Source organism: Anomaloglossus baeobatrachus, chromosome 7, assembly GCF_048569485.1.
Source record: "Anomaloglossus baeobatrachus isolate aAnoBae1 chromosome 7, aAnoBae1.hap1, whole genome shotgun sequence".
NCBI lineage: Eukaryota > Metazoa > Chordata > Amphibia > Anura > Aromobatidae > Anomaloglossus > Anomaloglossus baeobatrachus.
The window spans coordinates 67,878,611-67,897,353 of NC_134359.1; the positions used below are offsets into that span (position 1 = coordinate 67,878,611).

The 18,743-nt window shown below is 51.7% G+C and overlaps 1 protein-coding gene across 1 annotated transcript in view; it reads left to right on the forward strand.

Moving 5' to 3' along the window:
• Positions 1-18,743, forward strand: part of RBM45 (RNA binding motif protein 45) — a 69,681-nt gene that overhangs the window by 17,980 nt on the left and 32,958 nt on the right. Inside the window, exons 5-6 of the mRNA XM_075317382.1 lie at positions 505-687; positions 3,525-3,654. Coding sequence (XP_075173497.1) covers positions 505-687; positions 3,525-3,654 — 313 coding nt within the window. The remainder of the gene's footprint in view (positions 1-504; positions 688-3,524; positions 3,655-18,743) is intronic.

Here is an 18,743-nt window from a genome sequence, read left to right on the forward strand (position 1 = left end):
AGGGACAATTAGGGGGTATTACCAATATCCACCCAGAACTGCACTGGTAGGTTCACTTTAATATTTGGGGAGGCATTGCTTTTTTTTTCTTATCAATCACGATCTGATATCTATAAATCTTACTATTTTCACACTGGCAACTGGGGCTTTTTTAGACTCTTCTGATTGTTTCAGGAAACAACACATGTACATAGCCACAATGAACAGCCACTGACCCATCTCTTCTATTTCTTCATCTAATGCTCTGTATTGGCAGTTGCGCCACTTATGTTAGCAAGGATAGCACAATGTCTTGCTTTTCTTGCAGTCATTACATAACCACAATGTCGTGCCCTTCTTGATCTGTAGTAAGCCCATATGAATGCATTGTTGGAGGCTCTGACATGTTTGCCTTATTCTGTAAGTGCTCTATAGTCCTTACCAGGCTTTTGCTGTGATAATGGCTGGTGATAGTGTATAGCTTATATACTGCTGACTAGACTGTTTTCTTTTCTTCTTTTTTAGAGCAATATGACTATTCCCTTTATGACAAGTCAGGAGGAGATAGCCGAGGCCAGGAAAGTGTGTCCAAGCGCCTGTCCGTTGTGTCCCGGGTGCCTTTGGTCCAGGATCAGCTCTACGGTTTATTCGATCTTATTCCAGGCCTCGAGTACTGCGATGTCCAGCGCGACATGTTCTCATCATTTGGTAAGGTTTTTGTTTGGAAAGGTGCAATTATTTTCCCCTTTTTAGCATAATATCACTTGTTAAAATCCTTCTAATGAAGCCCTGGCACTTCTTTAATGCCAGTTAAACTTCTTTTAAAGGGGATTCTGCCCGCTGTTCAACCAGGTACGGGCGCTCGGTGAACACCTAATGTGGCCAAATGTTTAAATTCACCTTCCCACCTGCTTTTTTTCCCTCCATCGTTGCCAATCCTTGGCTCATGCGAAGCCAGAGCTGTCAATCAAGGAAGAAAGGGGAATTAAAGTATGTTGGAGGAAGGACTTAAATGTTTGGCCGCACCATGAAGCACCTAGCTCCTGTACTTGATTTGAGCAGTCGTTCTGTGCTGACAGTCCCTTTAATGGGCAAAAACTAGTGACTCGTCGCCCTGTAATTAGACTGTCATCAGACTCTCGGATTGCCGCGGTCAGAGAGTCTCAGGCAAATGGAGAATAATGCTGCAGCAAAAGGCGACAATCCTCCTATCGTTGGTTGTCACTATTCTGTTTGCTTAAAGGGAACCTGTTAGGTCCCATATGCATTCTAACCTACAAGCAGGAGCATGTGTGGCCTAATAACCCCTTCCTACCCATCCCTGTGTTGTAATATGAAAGTAATAAAAAAAGAAAAAAAAAGTTTTATTACTTACATATTCGCTATGTAAATAGGAGAAGGTCTAGTCCCCTGGGTGTTGCATCGTCCTGTGGGCGTTTGCATGCTTTACATGGTATCACACCCCTGTGGGCGTGATACAATGGATTTACATGAGCAATGTCCCGTCTGCTCCTTCAGAATCCCGCTCGTGCGCACTTTACCATTCCCACAGTCTTCTTAGCTGGGTGTTTGCTTGTCGGCTTCAGAAGCGCACTGCGCATGCTCAGCCTGACTATGCATGTCTGAAGCTGACAAGCAAACACCCGGCTAAGAAGGCTGCGGGAATGTTAAGCGCACACGCACGGGATCTCTAGGAGCAGGTGGGACGTCGCTCATCTAAATCCATTGTATCACACCCACAGGGGTGTTATACCATGGAAAGCATGCAAACGCCCACGAGACGATGCAACACCCAGGGAACTAGACCCTCTCCTATTTACATGGGGAATATGTAAGTAAGAAAACGTTTTTGTATTACTTTCATATTACACAATATTACAACACAGGGATGGGTAGGAAGGGGTTATTAGGCCACACATGCTCCTGCTTGTAGGTTAGCATGCATATGGGACCGGACAGGTTCCCTTTAAGTCTGACAGCAAAATAGCAGACGGAAAGATCATATGTATTGTTCTGACTGTCTTTTAAAGACGTTCCACCCACATTGAGTGTCGGGGACTTCATTGTCCATCTATCATGGAGAGGTGTCCTACCACTGTATCCTAGTGTTACAGTCCTCGCTGCTGAGACTGCACAGCTCCGCTCAGTGTGTAGCACCCGGCATTGGGTACTATACATCAGACCCTATGGAAGAGAATAAACCCCGATTGTGCAGCTCTCTACACATTGATCGGAGCTGTACAGGTCCGTCCAATGTTTACATCTGGCCACTGATCATATTATGGTCTGACGGTTAAGAGCAGTGGGCACTTATGCTCAGTCGTGTTTATTTAACGGAGGGGTCTGAGTCAGAGGATGGGGGATTTTTTTTTTTTTTTTTTTTAAGTCTCCACTGTCCTAGGAGTATAGATTACTATTGGGAGCACTCAATGCTGCAGCTGTCTGTCATGTGCAGCCTTGAGCCTGCCGGTGATGGGCCCCGTGCAGGTCATCCATCTGTAACTGGTAGTATCATTATGTAGGGATGGTAAGTGTCTCCCTAGACCGCAACGCCAGCCCTTTCATTGGATTGGGATTCTAAAACTCACCCAGCTGGATCACGAGAAATTGCGACTTTCAACTGGACCATCAGATAAAGAGAAGCTGACTGTACCATTGACTTCCGGAATTGTGTGCAACTATACACTGACCATTCGGTGCCAAACATTATACCACTGACCACCCAGGATCAGACGATGACTGTGCATTGACCAGGAACCGGATATTGACTGACTGTACAACTGAAGAAGCAGGTTCTGGATGATTAATGGACCGCTGACCGTACTGTTGACGACCCGAGACCCAGATGTATTCCAGTGATCACCAGCAATGACTATACTATTGACCATCACAGATAAGCTGCCACCGTATACCACAAGGAATGGGAAATAATTATTCCAATGTCCTGAAGACACTGCTACGCTGACTGTACCACATACCACCAGGGGACATAAAATCGCTGATCATCAGAGACCAACGGCTGCTTAAAAAAATGACGACGTCGGACTTGATATTGATCTTACTACTGACCTCCGGGTAGTGGACACTGACTGTACAGGGCTGGATGCTGACTGTACTGTTTACCACCAGGTTCCAGATGCCGACTGTACCACTAATCACCAGGCACCAGATGCTTAATGTTCCGTTTACCACCAGGGACCCTGATGCATAATGTGCCACTAACCACCAGGGAATGAACGCTAGCTGACCTAGGGGCCTCATGCAGATATGTGCCATGGCCTTGGGGTAAGTACAAAGCAGCGGAGCTGTATAAGGCATTCACGCTACTGATTATGTCCTAGTCCCATTATTTACTGCATAAAGGCATCGTATATGGCAGTGCAGGCTCTCACTGTCCTGGAAGGTTTCAGTGTGAAAACACACATGTCCCGAGGTGAGTTTCTATTAGTGTGCACTTGTATCTCTTTGCATTGTATGGGTATGCTTGGTGCAAGCACAGCAGCTGGTTTCTGACGCCTCTTGACATTTTCGCTTTCCTCCTGTAGCTTTTGCTGTGGTGCAGTATCAGAATATCTCATCCGCCATTTATGCCAAGTACAAGCTGCACGGGTTTGAGTATCCCCCAGGGAACCGCCTGGGAGTCACTTATCTGAATGATGGAGGCGATGGCACAGAGTGAGTATCCTCATGAAACCACCATCCAATTATATTTCCTGGAATGCAAACGTTCACTGTCTGAACATAGCGGGGTCCATGTCACCCCCAATGTACCTATAGGAGGGAGATTTCAATGTTAATTAGCGGTGTCCATTACTGGGGTTATTGGGTGCTGCTTGCCCTGACTTCCCTGCACTAGATCTTACTGAATGGTCAGAAATTCTCTGACCTACTTTTTAAGAGATAGTTACCGTGTATACTCGAACATAAGCTGAGGCACCTAATTTTATCACAAAAATAAAACTGGGAAAACTTACTGACTCAAGTATAAGCCTAGGGTGGGAAAAGCAGCAGCTACTAGAAAATGTCAAAAATAAAAATAGACACTAATAAAATGTAATGGGCCCCATCCCTGTGCTCTGTAGTAATGTGCCCCATCCTCGTCTCCTGTAGTAATGTGCCCCATCCTCGTCTCCTGTAGTAATGTGCCCCATCCTCGTCTCCTGTAGTAATGTGCCCCATCCTCGTCTCCTGTAGTAATGTGCCCCATCCTCGTCTCCTGTAGTAATGTGCCCCATCCTCGTCTCCTGTAGTAATGTGCCCCATCCTCGTCTCCTGTAGTAATGTGCCCCATCCTCGTCTCCTGTAGTAATGTGCCCCATCCTCGTCTCCTGTAGTAATGTGCCCCATCCTCGTCTCCTGTAGTAATGTGCCCCATCCCCGTCTCCTGTAGTAATGTGTTCAGCCTTGTCCCTTGTAGTAATGTGCCCCATCCTCGTCTCCTGTAGTAATGTGCCCCATCCTCGTCTCCTGTAGTAATGTGCCCCATCCTCGTCTCCTGTAGTAATGTGCCCCATCCTCGTCTCCTGTAGTAATGTGCCCCATCCTCGTCTCCTGTAGTAATGTGCCCCATCCTCGTCTCCTGTAGTAATGTGCCCCATCCTCGTCTCCTGTAGTAATGTGCCCCATCCTCGTCTCCTGTAGTAATGTGCCCCATCCTCGTCTCCTGTAGTAATGTGCCCCATCCTCGTCTCCTGTAGTAATGTGCCCCATCCCCGTCTCCTGTAGTAATGTGTTCAGCCTTGTCCCTTGTAGTAATGTGCCCCATCCCCGTCTCCTGTAGTAATGTGTTCAGCCTTTAGTAATGTCCTCCTAGTACTGGTCCCCTATAATGTTGTTGTGTTCACACACACACACACACACACACACACACACACACACTCACTCTCACCTGTCCTCCTTTCCTACGGTGTCATGTTACCTGCCTCTTGAGGACCAAAGCCACATAGACCCCTCGATGTTCTCGGCTGACACATGGGGCCACTGCTGTCGGCATCGCTTTACTTGCGTTGAATGATTTGCGGCGCCGTGGGAACGGAGGACAGTTGAGAATATTTTGGGGGACCCTCACTTGAGTATAAGTCAAGGGGTGGTGTTCAGCATAAAAAAAGGACTGAAAAACTGCTTCTACTCGAATGTCAATATATGGTTTAAAGGGAACCTGTCACCAGATTTGGGGCCTATAAGCTGCGGCCACCACCACTGGGCTCTTATATACAGCATTCTACCATGCTGTATATAAGAGCCCCGGCCGCTGTGTAGAACGTAGAAATCACTTTATAATACTCGCCTAAACGGTCGCGCTACGGTGCAGACTGGTTGGATGGGTGTCTCCGTACTCTGGGTGTGGCGCCTCCTCTTTCGGTCATCTTTGTCCTTCTGAAGCCTGGGTGCATGACGCGTCCTACATCATACACACACGCCGGCATTGAGGTCCCGCGCAGGCGCACTACAATACTTTGATCTGCCCTACTCAGGGCAAAGCAAAGTGCACCTGCGCAGGACTTCAATGCCGGCGCAGGACTTCAATGCCGGCGCGTGTGTATGACGTAGGACACGTGATGCACACCGGCTTCAGAAGAAGGAGGACAAAGATGGCCGAAAGAGGAGGCGCCGCACCCAGAGTACGGAGACACCCATCCAACCAGTCTGCACCGAACTGACCATTTAGATGAGTATTATAAAGTGATTTTTACGTTATACACAGCGGCCTGGGCTCTTATATACAGCATGTTAGAATGCTGTATATAAGAGCCCACTGGTGGTGGCTGCAGTTTAGTCACCATATCTGGTGACAGGTTCCCTTTCTTTTTCGCTCCTAATTGGGAGACCCAGACAATTGGGTGTATAGCTACTGCCTCCGGAGGCCACACAAAGTATTACACTTAAAAGTGTAAGGCCCCCCCCCTTCTGGCTATACACCCTCCCGTGGGATCACGGGCTCCTCAGTTTTCATGCTTTGTGCGAAGGAGGCACACATACACGCATAGCTCCACTGTTTAGTCAGCAGCAGCTGCTGACTATGTCGGATGGAAGAAAAGAGGGCCCATACAGGGCCCCCAGCATGCTCCCTTCTCACCCCACTTTCTGTCGGTGGTGCTTGTTAAGGTTGAGGTACCCATTGCGGGTACGGAGGCTGGAGCCCACATGCTGCATCCTTCCCCATACCCCTTAGGGCTCTGGGTGAAGTGGGATTTACCGGTCTCCAGGCACTGAGACCGTGCTCCATCCACAGCCCCTGAGAACCTGCTGGAATGGAGCTGAGTATCGTCAGGGACAGGCCCTGCTACGTCAAGGTACTCTGTGTCCCCGTACATATCGCGCGCACACCGCAGCGTTGCTGGGTGTGTTAGTGCGCCGGGGACAACAGCGCTGCGCGCTGGTGCCATTCCTATCTGCAGCTTTGCTGAGAGGGGACACGTATCTGAAACTGCCGCGCGGCCGCTGCTGTCAGTTTTTTTCGCTGCGGCGCGGCTGGGACTTGTGGTGCGCCGGGGACTTCCGCGCTGGCCGTGCATATATCACGGCCGCGCTTATTACTCGAGTCCCCGGCTTCTGCGGCCTAGTTTCGTTTCGTTCCCGCCCCCAGGCCTGCCAGTCGGGAAGGGCGGGACGCTGTACAGAACGTCAGCGCAGAGGGCTGGAGTCTGCTTTGCATACTCCAGCCCTCACACTGGGCACAGTGGGACACCAGTTTCCCGCACTTTGTTTGTGGCACGCCCACGGTCCGCCCCTCTTCACAGGACGCCGGCAGCCATTCCTGAGGTGCAGTCTGTGCTGGAGAGAGGAGACTGGGAGACCCAGATACGGGATTCTGGTGCCCACACACCCGCTTTTCAGCGGGCGGTAAGCTGCCCTCAAGGGCTGACCCCCACTGGTGCCGAAGTGTATACTGTATTTTATGCTTGCAGCTTTACATTGCACTGTACGGTCGCTGGGGATTCTCTGCTATATACCCTCCTAGATTTCTCAGAGGACACAACAGCATGTCGACCGCAAAAAGCAAAGGTGCCAAGGCACAGGCTTTCTATGCTGCTTGTACCGCATGTGGGGCTGTTCTACCGGCAGGTTCCACTGACCCCCACTGTGTGCAGTGCTCGGCCCCTGTGGCACTTGCTCGGCCGGGGCCTCTGCTGGAGGTGACCCAGGCAGAACCTCCTGTGAATACTGTCCAGGTGACAGGGACAGAGTTTGCAGTCTTTGCTGACAGATTGTCTGTGACTATGACTAAAATTCTTGAAACATTGCAGTCTAGACCAGTAACTCAGGCCATGGACACTGTTAACTCATTGCTCCCTGGTCCCCCTCAGTTGGAACAGTTCCGGGATCCGGGGGTGTCTCTTGCATCCCAGGGTGATGGCTCTGACACGGACGACAGTCCCAGACAGCCTAAGCGAGCTCGCTATGCGCGGCCCTCGACTTCATCACACTGGTCAGGGTCCCAGCAGGACTCTCTGTATGATGACGCGGAGATAGCTGATCAGGATTCTGATCCTGGGGCCGCTCTCAATTTGGATACTCCTGATGGTGACGCCATAGTGAATGATCTTATAGCGTCCATCAATAAAATGCTGGACATTTCTCCCCAAGCTCCTCCAGCGGAGGAGACAGCTTCACAGCAGGAGAAATTCCATTTCAGGTATCCCAAGCGTAAATTAAGTGTATTTCTGGACCACTCTGACTTTAGAGAGGCAATCCAGAAACACCACGCTTATCCGGATAAGCGTTTTTCCAAACGGCTTAAGGATACACGTTATCCTTTTCCCCCGGACGTGGTCAAGGGCTGGACCCAGTGTCCCAAGGTGGATCCTCCAATCTCCAGGCTTGCAGCTAGATCCTTAGTTGCAGTGGAAGATGGGGCGGCACTTAAAGATGCCACTGACAGGCAGATGGAGCTCTGGTTGAAATCCATCTATGAAGCTATCGGCGCGTCGTTTGCTCCAGCATTCGCAGCCGTATGGGCACTCCAAGCTATTTCAGCTGGTCTTACACAGATTGACACGGTCACACGTACATTTGCTCCGCAGGTGGCACCCTTAACCTCTCAAATGTCTGCATTTGCGTCTTACGCGATTAATGCTGTCCTAGACTCTACGAGCCGTACGGCAGTGGCGTCCGCCAACTCCGTAGTTTTACGCAGAGCTTTGTGGTTAAGAGAATGGAAGGCAGATTCTGCTTCCAAAAAGTGTTTAACCAGTTTGCCATTTTCTCGTGACCGACTGTTTGGGGAGCGCTTAGATGAAATCATTAAACACTCCAAGGGTAAAGATTCATCTTTACCTCAGCCCAGACAAAATAAACCCCAACAGAGGAGAGGACAGTCGGGGTTTCGGTCCTTTCGAGGCTCAGGCAGGTCCCATTTCTCCTCGTCCAAAAGGACTCAAAAGGATCAGAGGAGCTCAGATTCTTGACGGACTCAGTCACGCCCAAAAAAGACAGCCGGAAGACCCGCTACCAAGGCGGCTTCCTCATGACTGTCGGCCTCCTCTCTCCGCATCCTCGGTCGGTGGCAGGCTCTCCCGCTTTGGCGACATTTGGCTGCCACAGGTCACACCGTTGGGTGAGAGACATTCTGTCTCACGGGTACAGGATAGAGTTCAGCTCTCGTCCTCCAACTCGCTTCTTCAGAACTTCTCCACCTCCCGACCGAGCCGATGCTCTGCGGCTAGCGGTGTCCACTCTAAAAGCAGAAGGAGTGGTGACCCCCGTTCCTCTTCAGGAACAAGGTCACGGTTTTTACTCCAACTTGTTTGTGGTGCCAAAAAAGGACGGGTCATTCCGTCCCGTTCTGGACCTAAAACTGCTCAACAAGCACGTAAAAACCAGGCGGTTCCGAATGGAATCCCTTCGCTCCGTCATCGCCTCAATGTCTCAAGGAGATTTTCTAGCATCTATAGACATCAAGGATGCTTATCTCCACGTGCCGATTGCTCCAGAGCACCAGCGTTTTCTACGCTTTGTTATAGGAGACGAACACCTTCAGTTCGTAGCTCTGCCTTTCGGGCTGGCAACAGCCCCACGTGTCTTCACCAAGGTCATGGCAGCAGTAGTAGCAGTCCTGCACTCTCAAGGTCACTCTGTGATCCCGTATTTGGACGATCTACTTGTCAAGGCACCCTCTCAAGAGGCATGCCAACACAGCCTGAACGTTGCGCTGGAGACTCGCCAGAGTTTCGGGTGGATCATCAACTTTTCAAAGTCAAGTCTGACTCCGACCCAATCGCTAACATACCTTGGCATGGAGTTTCATACTCTCTCAGCGATAGTGAAGCTTCCGCTGGACAAACAGCGTTCACTACAGACAGGGGTGCAATCTCTCCTTCAAGGCCAGTCTCACCCCTTGAGACGCCTTATGCACTTCCTAGGGAAGATGGTAGCAGCAATGGAAGCAGTCCCTTTCGCGCAGTTTCATCTCCGTCCACTACAATGGGACATTCTCCGCCAATGGGACGGGAAGTCGACGTCCCTCGACAGAGACGTCTCCCTTTCTCAGGCGGCCAAGGAATCTCTTCGGTGGTGGCTTCTTCCCACCGTTTTGTCGAAAGGAAAGTCCTTTCTACCCCCATCCTGGGAGGTAGTCACGACAGACGCGAGTCTTTCAGGGTGGGGAGCAGTGTTTCTCCACCACAGGGCTCAAGGGACGTGGACTCAGGAAGAGTCCACCCTTCAGATCAATGTTCTAGAAATCAGAGCAGTGTATCTTGCCCTACAAGCCTTCCAGCAGTGGCTGGAAGGCAAGCAGATCCGAATTCAGTCGGACAACTCCACAGCGGTAGCGTACATCAACCACCAAGGTGGAACACGCAGTCGGCAAGCCTTCCAGGAAGTCCGACGGATTCTGACGTGGGTGGAAGACACGGCTTCCACCATATCCGCAGTTCACATCCCAGGCGTGGAAAACTGGGAAGCAGACTTCCTCAGTCGCCAAGGTATGGACGCAGGGGAATGGTCCCTTCACCCGGACGTGTTTCAGGAGATCTGTCGCCGCTGGGGGACGCCGGACGTCGACCTGATGGCGTCACGGCACAACAACAAGGTCCCGGTTTTCATGGCACGGTCTCACGATCACCGAGCTCTGGCGGCAGACGCCTTAGTTCAAGATTGGTCGCAATTCCGGCTACCTTATGTGTTCCCGCCTCTGGCATTGTTACCCAGAGTGCTGCGCAAGATCAGGGCCGACTGCCGTCGCGCCATCCTCGTCGCTCCAGACTGGCCGAGGAGATCGTGGTACCCAGATCTGTGGCACCTCACGGTAGGCCAACCATGGGCACTACCAGAACGACCAGACTTGCTGTCTCAAGGGCCGTTTTTCCATCGGAATTCTGCGGCCCTGAACCTGACTGTGTGGCCATTGAGTCCTGGATCCTAGCGTCTTCAGGATTATCTCGAGAGGTTATTTCCACCATGAGACAGGCTAGAAAACCATCCTCTGCCAAGATCTACCACAGGACGTGGAAGATATTCTTATCTTGGTGCGCTGCTCAGGGAGTTTCTCCCTGGCCTTTTGCATTGCCTACTTTTCTTTCCTTCCTGCAATCCGGGTTGGAAAAAGGTTTGTCGCTCAGCTCCCTTAAAGGACAAGTCTCAGCGCTCTCTGTATTTTTTCAGAAACGCCTAGCACGACTTTCTCAGGTACGCACGTTCCTGCAAGGAGTTTGTCATATCGTCCCTCCTTACAAGCGGCCGTTAGAGCCCTGGGATCTGAACAAGGTTCTAATTGCTCTCCAGAAGCTGCCTTTCGAGCCTATGAAGGATGTTTCCCTTTCTCGTCTTTCACAGAAAGTGGCCTTTCTAGTAGCGGTCACGTCTCTTCGGAGAGTGTCCGAGCTAGCGGCGCTCTCATGCAAATCTCCCTTCCTGGTGTTTCACCAGGACAAGGTGGTTCTACGTCCGATTCCTGAGTTTCTCCCTAAGGTGGTATCCCCCTTTCATCTCAATCAGGATGTCACATTACCTTCCTTGTGTCCGCATCCAGTTCATCAATTTGAGAAAGGTTTGCATTTGTTGGATCTGGTCAGAGCACTCAGGATCTACATTTCCCGCACGGCGCCCTTACGCCGCTCGGATGCACTCTTTGTCCTTGTCGCTGGTCAGCGTAAAGGGTCGCAAGCTTCCAAATCCACCCTGGCTCGGTGGATCAAGGAACCAATTCTTGAAACCTACCGTTCTGCGGGGCTTCCGGTTCCTTCAGGGCTAAAGGCCCATTCTACCAGAGCCGTGGGTGCGTCCTGGGCATTACGGCACCAGGCTACGGCTCAGCAGGTGTGCCAGGCGGCTACCTGGTCGAGTCTGCACACCTTTACCAAGCATTATCAGGTGCATACCTACGCTTCGGCGGACGCCAGCCTAGGTAGACAAGTCCTTCAGGCGGCGGTTGCCCACCTGTAGGACAGGGTTGTTTGACGGCCCTATCACGAGGTATTCTTTTACCCACCCAGGGACTGCTTTTGGACGTCCCAATTGTCTGGGTCTCCCAATTAGGAGCGAAAAAGAAGGGAATTTTGTTTACTTACCGTAAATTCCTTTTCTTCTAGCTCCAATTGGGAGACCCAGCACCCGCCCCTGTTTTCTTAGGGATTTTTGTTTTTTTCGGGTACACATGTTGTTCATGTTGAATGGTTTCAGTTCTCCGATGTTTCTTCGGATTGAATTTGTCTTTAAACCTGTTATTGGCTTTCCTCCTTCTTGCTTTTGCACTAAAACTGAGGAGCCCGTGATCCCACGGGAGGGTGTATAGCCAGAAGGGGGAGGGGCCTTACACTTTTAAGTGTAATACTTTGTGTGGCCTCCGGAGGCAGTAGCTATACACCCAATTGTCTGGGTCTCCCAATTGGAGCTAGAAGAAAAGGAATTTACGGTAAGTAAACAAAATTCCCTTCTTACCTGATCCATCTCTTCTTCTTTGGAATATGTCAGTGTTAAGTACACGATTGGTAGCTTTCTGCTTATGCACAGCATACACAGAAAGCTGCCAATCAGAGGTGTGAGCATTTGGGGAACTGCTAGATCTGCAGCAGATAAAACTAGGGTAAAACTGCAACAAGCAGCCCAGTAAGGGAGAGCACATTGCTGGAATCAGGATCTCTACCCCTACATTATGCTGCTCTCAAATTAGGTGGCAAAAGCCTGGTGACAGATTCTCTTTAAAAAGGTTGTCCATCTTTTGGTGATTTGTTTTCTTTTCTTCTGTTTTTGTAAAGGATTTTGGGCTAAAATTAGCTTTCTTTGTCGCTCCATTGGGAGACCCAGACAATTGGGTGTATAGCTTCTGCCTCCGGAGGCCACACAAAGTATTACACTTTAAAAAGTGTAACCCCTCCCCTCTGCCTATACACCCTCCCGTGGACCATGGGCTCCTCAGTTTTATGCTTTGTGTGGAAGGAGGCACACATCCACTCATGCATTCTCATATTAGTTATGTCGGTTGGCAGAAAAGAGGGCCCCCACGGGGCCCCCGGCATGTTCCCTTCTCACCCCACTACGTCGGCAGTGTTGTTAAGGTTGAGGTACCCATTGCGGGTACAAAGGCCGGAGCCTCATGCCCTCTCCTTCACCATCCCTTAGCGGCTCTGGGAGAAGTGGGATCCTGAGCGGTCATCCATTTACTGGGACCGTGCTCCCTCCGCAGCCCCTGTGGGAATCTGCCGGACCGGAGTCTATTCAACCTCAGGGACCGGGCCCTGCAACTCAAAGGTACTCTGTGTCCCCATTGGGGACTGTGCAGGGAGCGCACCTTCTTCCCGGACGCTGCGGCAGCTGCTGAATTGAGAAGGTCGGCGGACTTCCGCGCCGACCGTGCCTGCTTGTCGGGCGCGGTCTCAAATTTAGTCCCCGGCTTCATTGCGGCCTAGTCGCAAAAATCCCGCCCCCGGGCCTGCCTGTCAGGGGTAAGGGCGGGATTACCGACCTGACGTCGGATGTGAGGGCTGGAGCATCCTGCATGTTTTCCTCCCCCCTCACTGATCACTGTGGGGACCCCAGATTCCCGCACTTTCCTGGCGCCGCCCACAGCTCCACTCCTCCCCTGAGAGCTCCGGCAGCCATTTTTTGGCACTCTGCCGGTGGAGGATTCTCAGTGAACAGCTCTGCAGCTCCGGGGGACCTAAGGCAGGGAATCTGGAGGACACACACTCCGCTTGTTAGCGGTCGGTAAGACACACCGGTCACCCGGTGCTGGTCCCCCTAGGGTGCCGGAATAGATACGTATTTATATATATATTTCTGTTCGGTCGGGCTGTATACCCTTTTTTGCCCATATACCCTCAGTGATCATTCTCCTAGGAGACAACAGCATGTCGTCCACAAGGAGCAAAGCTGCTAAGGCACAGGGTTTTTTTGCGGCCTGTACCTCTTGTGGGGCTATGTTACCTGCGGGTTCCACCTACCCTCACTGTGAGCAATGCTCAACCCCTGTTTCGCTTGCTCAGCCGGAGCCTCGGTCACTAGCGGGCCCCTCGGCTCATTTAGACCCCCCTGCTCCCCCTGTCCAGGCGGCAGGGGACAGAGTTCGCCTCTTTTGCTGAGAAACTCTGAGTCACTTTCACAATCCATGGCTCAGTCTATGGACAAATGGTCTGCCAAGCTGCTAGAAGCTTTGCAGTCCAGACCGGTCCTTACACAAGCCCCGGCCCCTGTTGGATCGTCGCCTCCAGGCCCCTCTCGGTCCGCGCCGCAGCGCGCTCCCAGGTTGGGCCCTAGGTCTCAGCAGGAGAAACACCAGTTTCGGTTCCCCAAACATACACGTAGTGCGTTTTTCGATCACTCTAACTTCAGAGACGCTGTCCAGAAGCCCAGAGCGGTTCCGGACAAGCGCTTTACTAAGCGCCTCACTGACACGCGTTACCCCTTCCCCTCTGATGTCGTTAAGGGTTGGGCTCAATGTCCCAAGGTGGATCCTCCAGTCTCTAGATTGGCGGCTAGATCTGTGGTATCGGTTGCAGATGGCTCATCGCTAAAGGATGCCACTGACAGGCAGATAGAGCTCCTGGTGAAATCCATCTATGAAGCCACGGGCGCGTCTTTTGCCCCAGCCTTTGCAGCCGTGTGGGCACTACAAGCTATCTCAGCTTGTCTGGCTGAGATTAATGCTGTCACACGTAATTCTGCTCCGCAAGTTGCGTCTTTGACTTCTCAAGCGTCAGCTTTTTCTTCCTACGCCATGAACGCAGTCCTAGACTCTGCTAGCCGTACAGCTGTGGCATCCGCTAACTCTGTGGCAGTCCGCAGGGCCATGTGGCTGCGCGAATGGAAGGCAGACTCGGCCTCCAAGAGGTTCTTAACCGGTTTGCCGTTTTCTGGCGACCGCTTGTTTAGCGAACGATTGGATGAGATTATTAAAGAATCCAAGGGAAAGGACTCCTCCTTACCCCAATCCAAACCTAAGAGACCTCAGCAACGGAATATACAATCGAGGTTTCGGTCCTTTCGTCCCTCCACCAAGCCCCAATCCTCTTCGTCCAGCAGGCCGGAGAAAGGCCAGAGGAACTCCTATGCGTGGCGGTCCAAGTCACGCCCCCAAAAGGCCGCAGGAGGCACTGCCTCCAAGGCGGCCTCCTCATGACTCTCGGCCTCCCCTAGCCGCATCCTCGGTCGGTGGTAGGCTCTCCCGCTTTGGCGACGCCTGGTGGCCACATGTTCAAGACCGATGGGTGAGAGACATTCTGTCTCACGGTTACAGGATAGAGTTCAGCTCTCGTCCTGCGGCTCGTTTCTTCAGAACCTCTCCGCCCCCCGCTCAGGCCGACGCACTTTTTCAGGCAGTGGACGCTCTGAAGACAGAAGGAGTTGTGATCCCCGTTCCCACTCAGGAACGTGGTCACGGCTTTTACTCCAACTTGTTCGTGGTGCCAAAAAAGGACGGATCATTCCGTCCCGTTCTGGACCTCAAGCTACTCAACAGACATGTGAGAACCAGACGGTTTTGGATGGAATCTCTCCGCTCGGTCATCGCCTCGATGTCACAAGGAGACTTCCTAGCATCGATCGACATCAAGGATGCTTATCTCCACGTGCCGATCGCACCCGAACATCAACGCTTCTTGCGTTTCGCCATCGGGGACGAACACCTTCAGTTCGTGGCATTGCCTTTCGGCCTGGCGACAGCCCCACGGGTGTTCACCAAGGTCATGGCATCTGTTGTGGCGGTCCTACACTCTCAGGGCCACTCGGTGATTCCCTACTTAGACGATCTCCTAGTCAGGGCCCCTTCTCGGGTGGCGTGTCAACACAGCCTTACCATCGCTCTGACGACTCTCCAGCAGTTCGGGTGGATCATCAACTTCCCGAAATCCAAGTTGACACCGACCCAATCACTGACTTACCTTGGGATGGAGTTTCATACACAGTCAGCGGTAGTCAAGCTACCGCGGGACAAACAGCTCTCTCTGCAGGCAGGGGTGCAATCACTTCTTCGGAGTCAGTCACACCCCTTAAGGCGCCTCATGCACTTCCTGGGGAAGATGGTGGCAGCGATGGAGGCAGTGCCGTTCGCGCAATTCCATCTGCGGCCGCTCCAATGGGACATTCTCCGTAAATGGACAGGAGGTCGGCTTCCCTCGACAGGAACGTCTCTCTTTCCCTTGCAACCAAGACGTCACTTCAGTGGTGGCTCCTTCCCAATTCTCTATCGCAGGGAAAATCCTTCTTACCCCCAACCTGGGCTGTGGTCACCACGGACGCGAGCCTGTCAGGGTGGGGAGCGGTTTTTCTCCACCACCAGGGCTCAGGGAACCTGGACTCCGATAGAGTCTTCCCTTCAGATCAATGTTCTGGAGATAAGGGCAGTGTATCTAGCCCTATTGGCTTTCCATCGGTGGCTGGAGGGAAGGCAGATCCGTATCCAGTCGGACAACGCCACTGCCGTCGCCTACATCAATCACCAAGGCGGCACTCGCAGTCGTCAAGCCTTCCAGGAAGCCCGGCGGATTCTGCAGTGGGTGGAAGCCACAGCCTCCACGATCTCCGCAGTTCACATCCCGGGCGTAGAAAACTGGGAAGCAGATTTTCTCAGTCGTCAGGGCATGGATGCGGGGGAATGGTCTCTGCACCCAGAAGTGTTTCGAGAGATCTGTCGCCGCTGGGGAACGCCGGACGTCGATCTCATGGCGTCACGGCACAACAACAAAGTCCCGGCATTCATGGCACGGTCTCAGGATCACAGAGCTCTGGCGGCGGACGCGTTAGTTCAGGATTGGTCGCAGTTTCGACTGCCTTATGTGTTTCCTCCTCTGGCGATGCTGCCCAGAGTGTTACGCAAGATCAGGTCCGACTGCCGTCGCGCCATTCTCGTCGCTCCAGACTGGCCGAGGCGGTCGTGGTACCCGGATCTGTGGCATCTCACGGTGGGTCAACCATGGGCGCTTCCAGACCGCCCAGACTTGCTGTCACAAGGCCCGTTTTTCCATCTGAATTCTGTGGCCCTCAACCTGACTGTGTGGCCATTGAGTCCTGGCTCCTAGCGTCTTCAGGGTTATCTCAGGATGTCATTGCCACCATGAGACAGGCCAGGAAGCCAACGTCCGCCAAGATCTATTACAGGTCTTGGCAAATCTTCTTATCCTGGTGCTCTGATAACGGTTTTCCTCCATGGCCGTTTGCCTTACCCACTTTTCTTTCATTCCTTCAATCCGGAATGGACAAAGGTTTGTCACTCGGCTCTCTCAAGGGCTAAGTATCGGCGCTCTCCGTATTTTTTCAAAAGCGCCTAGCCAGGCTTCCGCAGGTCCGCACGTTCCTGCAGGGAGTTTGCCACATAGTCCCACCTTACAAGCGTCCGCTGGAACCCTGGGATCTTAACAGGGTGCCAACGGCTCTTCAGAAACCACCTTTCGAGCCGCTGCGGGATGTCTCTCTATCACGTCTTTCGCAGAAGGTGGCCTTTCTAGTGGCAGTTACATCACTCCGGAGAGTGTCTGAGCTTGCAGCGCTGTCATGCAAAGCCCCCTTCCTGGTGTTTCACCAGGATAAGGTGGTGCTGCGTCCTGTTCCGGAATTTCTCCCTAAGGTGGTATCTCCTTTTCATCTCAATCAGGATATCTCCTTGCCTTCATTTTGCCCTAATCCAATTCACCAATGTGAAAAGGATTTGCACTCATTAGATCTGGTGAGAGCACTCCGGCTCTACGTGTCTCGCACGGCGCCCCTGCGTCGTTCAGATGCGCTCTTTGTCCTTGTCGCTGGCCAGCGTAAGGGTTCGCAGGCTTCCAAGTCAACCTTGGCTCGGTGGATCAAGGAACCGATTCTCGAAGCCTACCTTTCTTCCAGGCTTCCGCTTCCTTCAGGGCTGAAAGCCCATTCTACCAGAGCCGTGGGTGCGTCCTGGGCATTGCGGCACCGGGCGACGGCTCAGCAGGTGTGTCAGGCAGCTACGTGGTCTAGTCTGCACACTTTCACGAAACACTATCAAGTGCATACCTATGCTTCGGCAGACGCCAGTCTAGGTAGGCGAGTCCTTCAGGCGGCGGTTGCCCACCTGTAAGAGGGGGCCGTTTCGGCTCTTTTTATTGAGGTATTCTTTTACCCACCCAGGGACTGCTTTTGGACGTCCCAATTGTCTGGGTCTCCCAATGGAGCGACAAAGAAGAAGGGAATTTTGTTTACTTACCGTAAATTCCTTTTCTTCTAGCTCCTATTGGGAGACCCAGCACCCGCCCCTGTTCCCTTCGGGCTGGTTGTTCTTTTGTGTACACATGTTGTTCATGTTGAATTGTTCTTTTGGTTCATGGTCTTCAGTTCTCCGAACATCCTTCGGATTGAATTTACCCTAGACCAATTTATAAGTTTTCTCCTTCCTGCTTTTGCACCAAAACTGAGGAGCCCGTGATGCACGGGAGGGTGTATAGGCAGAGGGGAGGGGTTACACTTTTTAAAGTGTAATACTTTGTGTGGCCTCCGGAGGCAGAAGCTATACACCCAATTGTCTGGGTCTCCCAATAGGAGCTAGAAGAAAAGGAATTTACGGTAAGTAAACAAAATTCCCTTCTTTGTAATTTGGTCTTGTTAATTTAAACTTGATTTGTCTTTATCATTTTTGTGCTGCACGGTCTATTGCTGGATGCAGAATGAGTTAACTGAGAACCCATCAGTGAGCTCATTCTGACTTTTCCAATGGGAGAGTTTGTAACTCGTTTTATGACCAGACTATAACAAAATTGAATATAAAGAGAAACCAAGAACCTGTAATAGCCAATCGTGCAGAATTTTTAATGAAAAAATTGCAAAACTACTTTATGTAAAGGCAATATTGCTATAGGTTCGTACTCCTAGTAGCTAAAACTCCATGAAGACACAATGGACACTCGAAGAGCTAAAAGAAAACCGTTTTTAAGAGTTTTCTCACTACTAACGTGATCCCTTTTCATTTGTCCTAACTCTTCCTAACTAACATTTCTTCGGCGCTCCATTGGGAGACCCAGACGATTGGGTGTATAGCTACTGCCTCCGGAGGCCACACAAAGCATTACACTAAAAAGTGTAAGGCCCCTCCCCTTCTGGCTATACACCCCCCGTGGGATCACGGGATGCTCAGTTTTCAAGCTTTGTGCGAAGGAGGTCAGACATCCACGCATAGCTCCACTGTTTAGTCAGCAGTAGCTGCTGACTATATCGGATGGAAGAAAAGAGGGCCCATATAGGGTCCCCAGCATGCTCCCTTCTCACCCCACTTGCGGTTTGTTAAGGTTGAGGTACCCATTGCGGGTACGGAGGCTGGAGCCCACATGCTGCTTTCCTTCCCCATCCCCCTGAGGGGCTCTGTGGAAGTGGGATCT